General features: G+C 43.9%; 1 protein-coding gene across 14 annotated transcripts in view; it reads right to left on the bottom strand.

Annotated features, from left to right (window-relative positions):
• RALGPS1 (Ral GEF with PH domain and SH3 binding motif 1) overlaps positions 1–13,928 on the bottom strand; it is a 302,633-nt gene that overhangs the window by 161,911 nt on the left and 126,794 nt on the right. For all 14 annotated transcript variants that reach the window (XM_024999173.2, XM_024999164.2, XM_059891505.1 and 11 more), the window contains one exon: positions 4–130. In XM_024999173.2, the coding sequence (XP_024854941.1) occupies positions 4–130 (127 nt within the window). The remainder of the gene's footprint in view (positions 1–3; positions 131–13,928) is intronic.

Here is a 13,928-nt window from a genome sequence, read left to right as displayed (position 1 = left end):
TACCTAGATAGGGAATACTGGGAACCATCTTCAGGCTTCGGATATATTCCCGAGTCCGCTTGTAATTATCTTCTTTGGACATCAGGTAGTCCAGTTTCTCAAAGGTGGTCTTATCTTTTCGATTCAAAAGCTGGTGGAAGAAAAAAAGAGTATGAGAGAGAAGGCAAAAAAACTAGAAGAAGCTAAAGAGAAAGGATAACTGTGAACAAAAACTAAAAGGAAACGTGCTAAATGGTATGTCTGTGGTCTGCGGAATCCTGGGTGCAACTAAGCATTGTAAGAAGCTGTGTCTTGTGGAGATGAAACGTTTCACAGCTCAACTTGGTCATTTTTCATAAAACCTTACACTTAGAAGGAACCCTCCAGAGCTACCGAGTCCATTGTTCTGTCCGAGACTAGAATCCTCTGCATAATGACCAACACCATGGTGCACAGACCCCACAACAACGAGGAGCTCAGAGAGTAAAGCAAATTCCTCAAGGTCACCCAGAGCTATTTCACAGCCCCATTATGTCTCTCTCCCTGGGTCCACAACTTCTTACTCCTCCTCAACATCTCTGCCATTACTGAAGGCCCCCTCAAAATGTCACCCACTTTGCCTGCACATTCTGTGCACCTAGCCAGGCCATCTCTCCAATCAGGGCTATCTCCTCCAGATCCCCTGTGGTCCATGGCTGTGTCTTATTTACACTGGCGACAGTGTTTTAGTCAAAATAACCTACACCTTTTTTCTACATGCTGTCATCTAAGGGGTGATTTAGTTACGCAACTAAAGGATAAGCAGATACCCACAGCCCAGAGATTAGAGAAGTAAGATCTTTTATGACTGAGATCTCTGGTATGTAAAGCTGGTCACCAGTTAAAGGATGGCTCTGTGTTCATAAGGAGGCTTCCTGGAAGAAAGGAATAGAAACTGAATCCTGGTTCTCCAGACCTGATGCTGTGGTCATCCCGCAAGTTCTACATCAAGGCCCAGTGCCAGAAAATGGCAATGAGGCTCCTTGAATAAAATGGCTTTGAGGAAAGGAATCTAGGCCGAGAGCAGGCTTGAAAAGAGGATATGGGAAAGGGTCAGTGGAGAGGGTTGGCTCTGGCACAGCACGTGGCTGACGTTGGAAACCCCCAAGTTTAGCTTCCAGGGCCAGTGCCTCTGGGATCTGAGATCCATGGCTGAGCCCAGGAGCATAAGTGGAGAGGGACCCTAGGCCAGGAGCATCCTTGGTGAAGTGTGGTTTTGAGACCCCATGGTCTGTGCAAGGACCAGGACCAGCCACCCTGCCACATCCATTAGACTAACGTAGGCCAGTGGCCAACAGTTTCATCATACAGCAGAGAGAAGGAGAGCAGTACTCCCCAGCATCAGGGGAAGCCAGCCTTTCGAACTGAAGCGGCCTTTTGGGTTCCTGGGACCCAAGTCTGCAAATCCCAGGCTGAGGCCATGTCTGGTGCATCGGGGAACTCAGGCTGCCTTGGCTAATTCCTTGATCCTCAGCCTCTGGAGTCACAGAGGATGCAGCTGTGCAACAGCCCAGCTGAGCAGTGACAGCTTAAGGACTTCAGAGAGGAGAGGCAAAAGAAAAAGCTGAAAGGACGTCCCCAGTAATGAAGAAGTTGGAGAATAAACAGTGAGGTTTTTTTTTTTTCATTGAGAAATTCAGGACACATCAGGGGATGCTACACAGATGCGAGGAACAACGGCTGCTTAACCAGCTTGTTAATTTAAGGCTGTTATTCATCATATTAGCAAACGGACAGGAAATAACGCCATCATCTCCCATTTGCTGTCTGTAAAGCACCAAAACATACAACTCATCTGATCTTTACAAAGCCCAGGGACGAAGATGGAGCCAGGATGACTGCCGCTATTTCAGGTTCATAATCACAAGGATTAAGTGACTTGTCAGAGCACCCTTGGGGAACTTGATTCAGTAGAGGAGAGACATGTATATTACAGCAACATGGTAAGTAAGTAAGTAGAGATAAGAACTCAGACCAACAGTAGGTAAATTATGGGCAAGGGAAGCATCAAGGGAAGATATAAAGAGAGAAGCATTTGAAATGAATGTTTAAGGATAAGAAAGTCACTAAATAAACAACATATACCCAGAACAGAACCAGATCCTCTAGTTGTGAATGGCCCCATTGTAAAGCTGAGCAGGCCCCTCACCCTCTTGGCTGGGAGGTCATCTCTTTATTAATACAACCTAGAAGCCCAATGAATCCTGTGGCAGTCACCCATGTTCATCCAGCAGTTCAACAAATCCCTATGTCGTCCTCATACACACTGCCGCTGAGCCAAACTGGAGCCTAAGTCTGCCTCCACTGGGTCTCTGGACCCAGCTGAGGGGTTGCCCATGTCCCCTGGCACGTCTGGCCTATCTGCCTAGACTGTCAAGTACCTCGATGCATGGCACCACAGAGCTGATCAGGGGGTCATCTGTGTCCTGACATGGACACGAGGCCAACATGATCACAGTCCTGGAGGATGTCCCTAAAGATCACCCTGCAGACTGACCTCCAACCAACAACTGGAGTTCTTTAGTGGAGTGGGCCGACCAAAGGCAGCCACATTTGCACACTTCCCAAATTTAAAACCAGGCTTCTCCAGACCACACCTGCCTCTGTTAACCTTGTGTCTGTCTGCACACATACTTCCTACGCAACCTCCACCCCACCTACACACACACATTCGGAATGGCCGGGTCTAGTTAACTTCACTCATCTGCTCCATTCTGTGGCCACAAATGAGATTCAGGATGGCATCAGATTTCTCAGCGGGAATGCACAGGATGTTAGAAGACATGAAAAAGAACATCTATCTCCCAAGTAATATGCATACTATTTGAGAACTTCCCCTAGCAAAATGAAAGAATAAACCAAGGACAGGAGGATACGGGATGTAGGAAACAGTGGATCCAAACTAGCAGTAGTAAAGGGAGAGGACAGATGAGCAGCAAGGCTAAAGAAAGGCTGGTCTACATCCTTCCACCCCAGAAGAGGCCTCCAGAGAGAGAGAAGACTCGACAGAAAACCCAATGGGATAGCACATTGGTGGGGTGGAGGAAGGGAATGGACATAATTTATTATGTATAATAAAAATAAAATTAAATAAAATAATTTAAAGATTTTATGTACAATATACATAAGGCCTGGTAAGATTTTATATAGTATTACATATGTTTATATGTGTATTTTACGTATACATATAAAATATCTGGTAGATAAGCAGTAGCTAGAGTAAGAATTTTTCCTTAAAAGGGGATTAGAAATGCCAGGGAAACAAAGGGATATTCCAGAAAGAACATGTTATTCACACTTAACCACTTAAGTATGGAGGAGCCATTTATGGAAAACCATACTTACACATTCCTAATAATTAAAACAAGAACACTCATTTAACTAAAGTGATGTAATTATGGTAACATGAGTGTTTTTGAAGAATGAGGGAAGACGGTTTAGGAAAACTAAACCAACATCCATCTTACAAAGAAGTCACCATATACTGTCCAAAGTGAGTGGATCGAGAAATTGCAGCAAAAACACATCGATGGAAACATGGCAGAAACCATCAGAAGAAACTGCTAAATAACTGAGTGTTTGCCTCTAGGGAGTGACTGGGTTATGCAGAGATGGACAAAGGAGTGTTAGCTGCTTCACTCAGCCTTTCAGTATGTAGTGATTTTTAAAATTCATGCACACGTATTATGCTGAAAAATTATTTTAAGATTTAATTTTTTAATATAGGGTTTGTTTATTCAAAAAGAACAGCATTTACTTGTTCTAAACTTTTATTACAAGTAGTGCCATAAACTGAAAACCTCATATGCATTGAGGGTCCTTTAGATTTTAGAGTTTACAGGAAGCCTCAGGAAGAAACCATCAGAACTACATGCAAGAAAACAACTTATCTGCTTACCTGAGTCAAACAGACACTAAAAGCATTCACATTCAGGAAAGGAGAAACAAGATTAAACAACATACAGGAAATACTCACTAAATACAATAGGCAACTGTACTTCTAGTAAATTTTAGAAGTGCTGGGCCACCCTGAGATTTTTTCCTTCCATAACATTTATTATAATTGTGACTACTTAAACGATGACATCTGTGCTTCACTCAGCAAAGGATGACTCCCATGAAGGCTGTGACCATGCTGGTTATATTCATTCCACAATACCCTGCATCTATTATGGTTCCTGACACAGAGAAAACACTGCCTAAAAATCTGTTGAATAAAAAAAAGAATAAGAAAACTAACGACAACTTAAAAATTCAATTCTTTGGAAATTTTTGAATATTCCAATAATTCTTGAGTAAAAGAATAAATAAAAGCGAGGGTAATGAACTATTTATAAACCAGAAACATAAAGCACATACAGATCATGATATGTTAAACTATGTGATGAGGTCAAAAGTGTACTGAGAGGGAAAAAATGCATGGTTTTTAATTCATATAACTAAACAATATGAATATAAATAAGCTTAACACTCAACTCAAAAAGCTATGGAAATTCGAGGGAGGGGTGAAGTAGGAGAAATTGATTAATATAGATAAAATCAGAAACCATGTTTAAAACATACAATATAAAACTAAACACTAAAACTATAGACATGATAACTAAACCCAAGAGCTAAATTTTATTAATAGCAATAAAACAGGCAAAACCTCTATGAAGTAAGGCAAAATGAAAAAATATACATTAAGATTGAGAAATGGGCGTAGCTACGTATAGAAAGTGAATTAAAATTACAAGGTAAAAATAAATCCCAGCCTTTTGATTTTAAATAATTTACATGGTGACAAACATCTGCTGCAAGGGATAAATGGCACATCTCAACCACGGGTTAAAAGCCAGGATGATCACGGATCTTGGTCAGATGCCTGAAGAAGTGCGTTGCTTTTGGAAATGCCCCTTATCATGCTGCTAGAGAGCCTGTATGTGGCACTTATATTTGACTAATGATGAAAAATTCCCCTCTTCTGGTAAGTAGGCTCCGTGGAATAAAAAAAAAGTCCTCCAAATCCTCTTTATGAGGACGTTGGTAGCTTGTTCCCTTGTCTTGAGAGAAACAGTTCTTGATACGTGGAAATGTTTTTCAACAAAGAACGTGTTGCTCCAAATATGTTAAAACTGGCTCAAAATCCTACTTCAATTCCAGTGTCTACTGTTGGTATGGAAAGAATTTTTAGTGCTGTGGATAATCTATGGATCAATGGATTCAACAGACTGAAGATGCAATGAGAAAGGAATGAAACAAGGGCACTTCAAAAGAGTAATTCTTAAATTCTTCAGATATGAACTACTGGCTTCTGAAAAACAAACTATAAAGCCATATAACTAATGTAAAATAGCAGATGCAATGGAGACTATTATAAGTAATGTGAGGGAAAACTGTGACTCTGAAATTTAATAAGTGTTCTAGCAAGCTATCCATATCTGTCTTTGACTAAGGCTATTTTAAATTCTGTACAAATAGATGTTAACCTGTAGAAAATGTAGTAATGCAAATAATTCCAGTCCATATAAAGGCAACTGATGTCCCATAGTATCCCACTGATCATCATTCTGGGAATACTAATTTTCTATCCATTTTAAAGATGATTTCAGCATTCTTCAACTGACCATAAAGTATTCTCAGTTCTCTTGAAATAAAGTTGGCTTAAAACTCAGCATTCAGAAAACTAAGATCATGGCATCTGGTCCCATCACTTCACAGCAAACAGATGGGGAAACAGTGGAAACAGTGACAGACTTTATTTTGGGGGGATCCAAAATCACTGTGGATGGTGACTGCAGTCATGAAATTAAAAGATGCTTGCTTTGTGGCTCAGCTGGTAAAGAATCCGCCTGCAATGAGGAAGACCTGGGTTTGATCCCTGGGTTGGGAAGATCCCCTGGAGAAGGGAAAGGCTACCTACTCCAGTATTCTGGTCTAGAGAGTTCCACAGACTGTATGGTCCATGGGGGTCACAAAAAGTCAGACACGACTGAGCGACTTTCACTTTCACTTCACTCCTTGGAAGAAAAGTTATGACCAACCAGACAGCATAGTAAAAAGCAGAGACGTTACTTTGCCAACAAAGATCCATCTAGTCAAAGCTATGGTTTTTCCAGTAGTCATGTATGGATGTGAGAGTTGGGACTATAAGGAAAGCTGAGCGCTGAAGAAGTGATGCTTTTGAACTGTGGTGTTGGAGAAGACTCTTGAGAATTCCTTGGACTGCAAGGAGATCCAACCAGTCCATCCTAAAGGAAGTCAGGCCTGAGCATTCATTGGGAGGACTGATGCTGAAACTCCAATACTTTGGCCACCTGATGCGAAGAACTGATTCATTTGAAAAGACCCTGATGCTGGGAAAGGTTGAAGGTGGGAGGAGAAGGGGACAACAGAGGACGAGATGGTTGGATGGTATCACTGACTCAATGGACATGAATTTGAGTAAACTCCAGGAGTTGGTAATGGACAGGGAGGCCTGGAATGCTGCAGTCCATGGGGTCGCAAAGAGTCGGACACGACTGAGTGACTGAACTGAACTGAATATCTTACTGAATCTCTCACTAATTAATAAGTTAAAATAAAATATTTGACAAATAATCATTTTATACTTGTATAAGTCATTATTTTATCTTTTAAAAAAACAATTCTTTGACAGTTTATATGCACATATACATAAATACATGCAAACATAAATACACAATGTATAATCTTGTAGATCAACTTTAATCACGTTTCCAGTAATTTTGCTAAGTTTTAAATAAATTATGCTCATGGCAACCCCAAGAGACATTCCCAAAAAGCCCAAGAGTAGAGCCAGGAGGATGACCTTGGTCCTTGAATGGAAGTTTGCCAAGGGTCCATCCTGGGTCCAGAGCTGGTCTGCATGGCTGAGCCATGGAAAGGGCTGGCTAAGGCATGGGAGAGTCAGAAGCACTATGAGAGGGCTCTGGAAGGAGAGAACAAACTCCATTATGGGAAGGAGGAACCAGGAAAAGGTGATCCTGGAAATTAGTCTTGCTGGGCTTCAACTAGCAGAGATGAGGCTGGAGAGGCCCCAGAGGCCAAAGAAAGTATGAGCAGTGGGCTGGCAGTGGGAACACACAGCGATGCTCAAGGGAGCAGCAGTTTGGCAGAACTGTAGGCAGGTGTTGCCTTGGACAAGACTGGGAAGGTAAGAGAGAGATGGAAACTCACCATTTGGCAAAGTATGCTTTTGACTAGGTCATTTTGGATACCGTGGACATGTGATGGCCAATTTGACAGCTTATTCTCCTTTTCCAGATCTTTCAACTCAACTTGCCAACAGGGTGCAAATCACAAGCGGCTAAGCATGAACAGTTGAATACTAATCAAAGGGGAAAGAATGAGTTGATTGTGGCTGTGTTTGAGCAGGAAATTCCGCTAGCCAGCTCTTGCGTCTCTTCCGCACGTGACCTGGGGCTCTGGGTTGCTATGTTGCTGGTGGCAATAGATGCTCCACTGGCCACAGCTGAAAGGTTTATGATTTGTTTTTCAGGGCAAGGAAGTAGGTGTGAAGTAGGTATGAAAACTTTTGGTATTTGCTGCCATTGCCAAAATGCTTCTATTATGTCCTCTGCACCCTGCAAGAATCTCCCTACCCAAAGGTTCTCCTCAAATGCCTCATTCCCAAATGCAAGTTGTCCTGAGAAACACCCACTGGAACACACCAAAATCCCTCTATCACCTAAGCTCAGTATCTTCCCTAACTCGAAGGGATCACTGAAACCTAGAGTTAAAAATCCAAATGACAGCTAAAACTTAACTGAAAATATTCATTATTATAAAACTAGAAGTAGTGTAGTAGTGTGCATGCTCTGTCATGTCTGACTCTTTGCCACCCCATGGACTGGAGTCTACTAGGCTCCTGTGTCCATGGGATTTTCCAGGCTGGAATACTGGAGTGGGTTGCCAGTTCCTCCTCCAGGGGAACTATCCAAGCCAGGGATCTGTTATATCTCCTGCACTGGCAGGCAGATTCTTTACCACTGGCGCCACCTGAGAAGTATTGTTCAGTTCAGTCGCTCAGTAGTGTCTAATTCTTTGCAACCCCATGGACTGCAGTGTGCCAGGCCTCCCTGTCCATCACCAACTCCCAGAGTTTACTCAAACTCATGTCCATTAAGTTGGTGATGCCATCCAAACATCTCATCCTCTGTTGTCCCCTTCTCCTCCTGCCTTCAATCTTTCCCAGCATCAGGGTCTTTTCAAATGAGTCAGTTCTTCGCATCAGGTGGCCGAAGTATTGGAGTTTCAGCTTCAGCATCCGTCCTTCCAATGAATATGCAGATGACATCACCCTTATGGTAGAAAGTGAAGAAGAACTAAAGAGCCTCTTGATGAAAGTGAAAGAGGAGAGTGAAAAAGTTGGCTTAAAGCTCAACATTCAGAAAACTAAGGTCATGGCATCTGGTCCCGTCACTTCATGGCAAATAGAAGGGGAAACAGTGGAAACAGTGACAGACTTTATTTTTGGGGGCTCCAAAATCACTGCAGATGGTGACTGCAGTCATGAAATTAAAAGATGCTTATTCCTTGGAAGGAAAGTTATGACCAACCTAGACAGCATATTAAAAAGCAGAGACATTACTTTGCCAACAAAGGTCTGTCTAGTCAAGGCTGTAGTCATGTATGGATGTGAGAAATGGACTATAAAGAAAGCTGAGCACCAAAGAATTGATGCTTTTGAACTGTGGTGCTGGAGAAGACTCTTGAGAGTCCCTTGGACTGCAAGGAGATCCAACCAGTCCATCCTAAAGGAAATCAGTCCTGAATATTCATTGAAGAAGTAGTGCAATGAAAATTAAAATGATGGATTAAAAAGAGCAACATCAAAATTGTTACAACATACATCAAAAGGAATAAAATACCCAGGAATAAACACATCTGAGGAGGCAAAACACCTGTGGTCTGAAAACTGTAAGACACTGATTAAAGAAATTGAAGATAATACAAAGAGATGGAAAGGCATACCGTGTTCTTGGATTGGAAGAATCAATACTTAAAATGACCATACTACCCAAGGAAATCTAAAGATTCAATGCAATATCTATCAAATTGCCAGTGGTATTTGTCACAGAATCAGAGCAAAAATTTTTTTAATTTGTATGGAAGCAAAGAAGACCCTAAATAGGCAAAACAATTTTGAGAAAGAAGACCAAAGCTGGAGGAATTATGCTCCCTGACTATTGACTACACTACAAGGCTACAGTAATGAAAACAGTGTGGTACGGGCACAAAACAGACATATATGTCAATGGAAAAGGATAGAAAGCCCAGAAATAAATCCACACACTTATGGCCAATCAATCAACCTACAACAAATGAGGCAAGACTACACAAAAGAGAAAAGACAGTCTCTTCAATAAGCAGTACTGGGAAAGTTGGACAGCTACATGTAAGAAAATGAAATTAGAACATTCTCTAACACCATATACAAAAATAAATTCAAAATGAATTAAAGACCTAAATGTAAGACCAGATACTATAAAACTCCTAGAGGAAAACCTAGGCAGAACACACGTTGACATAAATCATAGCAATATATTTTTAGATTCATCTCCTAGAGTAATGAAAACAAAAATAAACAAATGGGACTTAATTGAACTTGAAGCTTCTGCACAGCACAGGAAACCATAAACAAAATAAAAAGACAATCTATGAACTCAGAGAAAATGTTTGCAAACAATATGACCAACAAGGGATTAATTTCCAAAATACAAAAACAGCTCATACAGCTTAATACCAAAAAAAAAAAAAAAAAATGAACAACCCAATCAAAAAATGGACAGAAAACCTAAATAGACATTTCTCCAAAGAGGACATACCAATGGCCAACAAGCACATGAAAAGATGCTCAACGGCACTAATTATCGGAGAAATGCAAACCAAACTACAACGAGATATCACCTCAAACCAGTCAGGATGGTCATCACCAAAAAGTCTACCAATAACTAATTTGTAGAGAAATAATAAATTTGCTGGAGAGGGTGTGGCAAGAAGGAAACCCTCCTACACTGTCGGTGGGAATGCAAATTGGTACAGCCACTATGGAGAATAGTACAGGGACACTCCTTAAAAAAATAAAATTAGAGTTGTCATATGATCCATCAATCCCAGTCCTGGGCATACACCCAGAAAAAAACTCTAATTTGAAAAGATACATGCACCCCCATGTTCATAGCAGCACTATCTACAATTGCGGAGACGTGGAAGCAACCTAAGAATCCATCGACAGATGAATGGACAGAGAATATGTGGTACATATGTACACTGGGATACTACTCCGCCATAAAAAGAATGAAATAATGCCATCTCCAGCAACATGGATGAACCTAGAGATTATCACAGTAAGTGAAGCAAGTCAGCCAGAGAAAGACAATTATCCTATGATATCCCTCATATTTGGCACCTAAAAAGTTGATACAAATGAATTTATTTCCAAAACAGAAAGAGACTCACAGACACAGAAAACAAATTCATGGTTACCAAAGGGGATAGAGGTGGTGGGGAGAGGGGGAGAAAAAAAGAAAAAGTCTCATGCAATTTTATGTTAACTTGTTCACTAATTATACAATAAAATTGCTGGAATACTTTCTTAAGAAAAAAAAAGAAAAACACGGTTACATCAGAGCATCCTGCTCTGGAGCAGTGGTGGGTAGAGACCACCCCCCACCCAAAGGATGGGGGGTTGCTAAAAACTGTCTTTAATCAGGCAAGTGAAAACACCAGAGCTGTGTCGTAGGACGATCACTCCATGAATGAACAGCATGAGAAAGGGAGTGAGATGAGAAGCAAGGGAACCACTAGAAGATGATGATGTTATCAGGTTATAAATCAGAGGACCTGGCTTACAGGGATGGTGGTCTCTGCCAGTCTATTTGAAAACAGTCAAAGAAAAGTTGAAAATAATAATAAAAGCAGCAGCAGCAGCTAATACTTATCTAGCCCTTACTGTGTGCCAGGCATAGTTCGAAACATTTTTTTCATATATTTACTCATTTAACCCTCACCATAAGAGGCAGGTCCAAGGCTGGCTGAGCCTGGGAGTCTGATTCAAGAGTCTACACTCCTAACCTCCACAGGACACTACCCCTCATTTCTTGGTCATGTGGGCTGAGAGCCAAGAACTACCTACCTGAAGTACAGGCTAAGGTGACATTTTCTCATAGGGACTTTTTCTACCTGTGTTCCCTTGGGGCTCCCCCAGGCTGGTCTGAGATTTTCCAGTGGGGGACACTTGCTGGCTCTCTGATTCCTGTGAGTAGCTGAGTTCCAGCCCGCCATAAGCGGGCATCAGAACCCTTGCCCCCTGACAGCTGGCAAGGTCTCCATCCAGTAAGCTCTCTGCGCTCTGCCCCCTGCGCTGACTCAGAGCATTCTCTGTTTCTAGCACATGGTGACTTCCCTTTCCTGGCTTCTGGCTCAGCATTGCTTCTTGGTTTATAATTTAGTTTATTTGTATGTGTGTTTGCAGCAGGTGATTGGGAGGGAAGAAAGGGCTTACTGCTCATCTGCCGAGTCTACCATATTGCCTCAAAGTCCAAACAGGTCCACTCAGAAAGCCTGGAACTAACCAGCACTTTCTGGAACCAGACTTTGATTTCAGACACGCCAGTGGTGAGCTGTCAGACAAACACGCGAGAAGAGGGCTCGTGGAGCTGGCGTGGGAACGTGGGTGTAGGGCTAGAGAGAGGGGCTGGGATGAGTGTGAGGAGGCAGCCCCCACAGGGGCAAGATGGGGCTTTCCAAGCTGGGAAGACCCCATGGGACAGGACTTGGATCAGGAAAGGTGAGAGCTGGGCCAGAGCCCCGCCAGACACTTACAGCCCGTGTGGTGAGAGGGACAAAAGTGGTCAGGGGTGGGGGTAGGGGTGGGGAAGGGAATAAGCTGCGTGAAGAGAGATGTTTCAGGAAGGGGGTGACAGATGTTGTGGCAAAGTGAAGGCAGACGAGGGTGCAGACATCAGCAGAACTCCTGAGAATGGAGACGAGGGGAGGGACTGGTGATGAGTCATCAGGGGATGTCCTCTCCTCCCCCACCTCACCTCCCCCCTGAGCCATGGCTCAGGAAAGCCTGGGATAGCCTTGCCCATCATGATGTCCTCCACAGCATCCAAGGGGGCACTCCATCAGACACAGAGGGGAGAGGCACCTCCCGCATGAAAGATGAAAATCTGAAATACACGAATGCCACCACCCATCCACCTTCCTGGGATACCCGCTTAACGACCCTGCACCCCCAGATGCCTGAAGTGAGAGTCCGGCTCCCAGGCGGGTCCCCTCCAGACCACCGCCCTGCAGACCAGGCCTCCTGACCCATCGGCTGTGACTTCCTTCCGGCCAAGTTCTTCAGTTTTCATTTTGCTGCTGCAGATGGGTCAGACTCTCTGGATCAATTCAGTAGGAAAGAGCGAATCACGATAGGAACGTGTACAGAGCAAGCAGTGTGTGTGTGTGTGTGTGTGTGTGAATCACAATAGAACATGTACACAGCAAGCAGAGTGTGTGTGTGTAGCTCATGACTGTAATTAAAGAGTGACTCACCCATACTCCGGGAATTCCATACCTTCAGGTCTCTCCTGTCTAAGTCCAGCTCCTCTTGGGACCACTCTGATCTGAGAAAAGGTCTCACCCTCGTCCCAGCTGTTGTTGCTATTGTTCAGTCGCTCAGTCGTGTCTGACTCTTTGAGACCCCATGGACTGCAGCATGCCAGGCTTCCCTGTCCTCTAGACAGACCCCTGTCCCGTGGGGTCTCCCTGGCTTGGAGAGCCCCATCTATCTTCTCCTCCATGCCCTAGTGGTAGCCGCCTCCTTGAGCTCATCCCAATCTCTCTCTAGCCCTAGACCTGAGTTCCCAGCTGCTCAGGCCTCAAACCTAGGAACCACTCTCCAGGCCCCTCCTTGCTTCATCTCTGACATCCCATCCTTCACAAATCCCGCCACCTCTGTCTGCAGAATCCCCCCTCTCTCACTTTCCTTCTCTCCCATGCACTGCCACTGCCCCAGTTTAGCCAGCACTGGCTCACTCCTGGATTCTGCCCTAACGCCCTAACCCAGCCTCATTTCCACTCTTGCCCCCCTGCACTTCCTCTGCAATCTGCTTTTCACAGAGTGCACGCATGCTCAGTTGCTTCAGTCATGTCCAACTCTTTGCAACCCTACGTACTGTAGCCCACCAGGGTCCTCTGTCCATGGGATTCTCTGGGCAAGAACACTGGAGTGTGCTGCCATGCCTTCCTCCAGGGGATCTTCCCAACCCAGGGATAGAACCCGAGTCTCTTAACCAGCCCCTGCATTGACAGGTGGGTTCTCTACCACTAGTGTCACGTGGGAAGCCACAGAGTTGAAACGTTAATTTTAAAAAACAAAACACAAAAAGCAACTGTGAACCAGATCGTGTCTGTCTCCTGTATGAACTTCTTTCCAGGCTGAGCCCCTCCCCAGCAGCCCCGCAGCCCGCCCACAGTATGCTCACAGCGTCCCCCAGGCCCACTGTGCTCCGGCCACACTGGCTGTGGAGTTTCTTCCACCGCGATCTCTGTGCTGGCTGCACCCACTTCTTGGAGCGGCTGGCTCCCTCTTGTCACTCAGGTCTGAGAGAGGCATTCCCTGGACACTCAGTTGATTCCTACCGATCCTCCTCTTTGGGTCTTCAGCATCACTTTTATTCCCATCTGACAGCTCTTGGTTCATTACTTCATGCATTCAGCACACATTTATTGATCACTTCCCGCATGTGCTTCAGTTCAGTTCAGTTACTCAGTCGTGTCCGACTTTTTGCGACCCCATGAATCACAGCACATCAGGCCTCCCTGTCCATCACCAACTCCCGGAGTTCACTCAGACTCACGTCCATCGAGTCAGTGATGCCATCCAGCCATCTCATCCTCTGTTGTCCCCTTCTCCT

Source organism: Bos taurus, chromosome 11 (assembly GCF_002263795.3).
Source record: "Bos taurus isolate L1 Dominette 01449 registration number 42190680 breed Hereford chromosome 11, ARS-UCD2.0, whole genome shotgun sequence".
Lineage (NCBI taxonomy): Eukaryota > Metazoa > Chordata > Mammalia > Artiodactyla > Bovidae > Bos > Bos taurus.
Note: the sequence above shows the minus strand (reverse complement) of the source record. Positions and strands in the feature narration are given on the sequence as shown.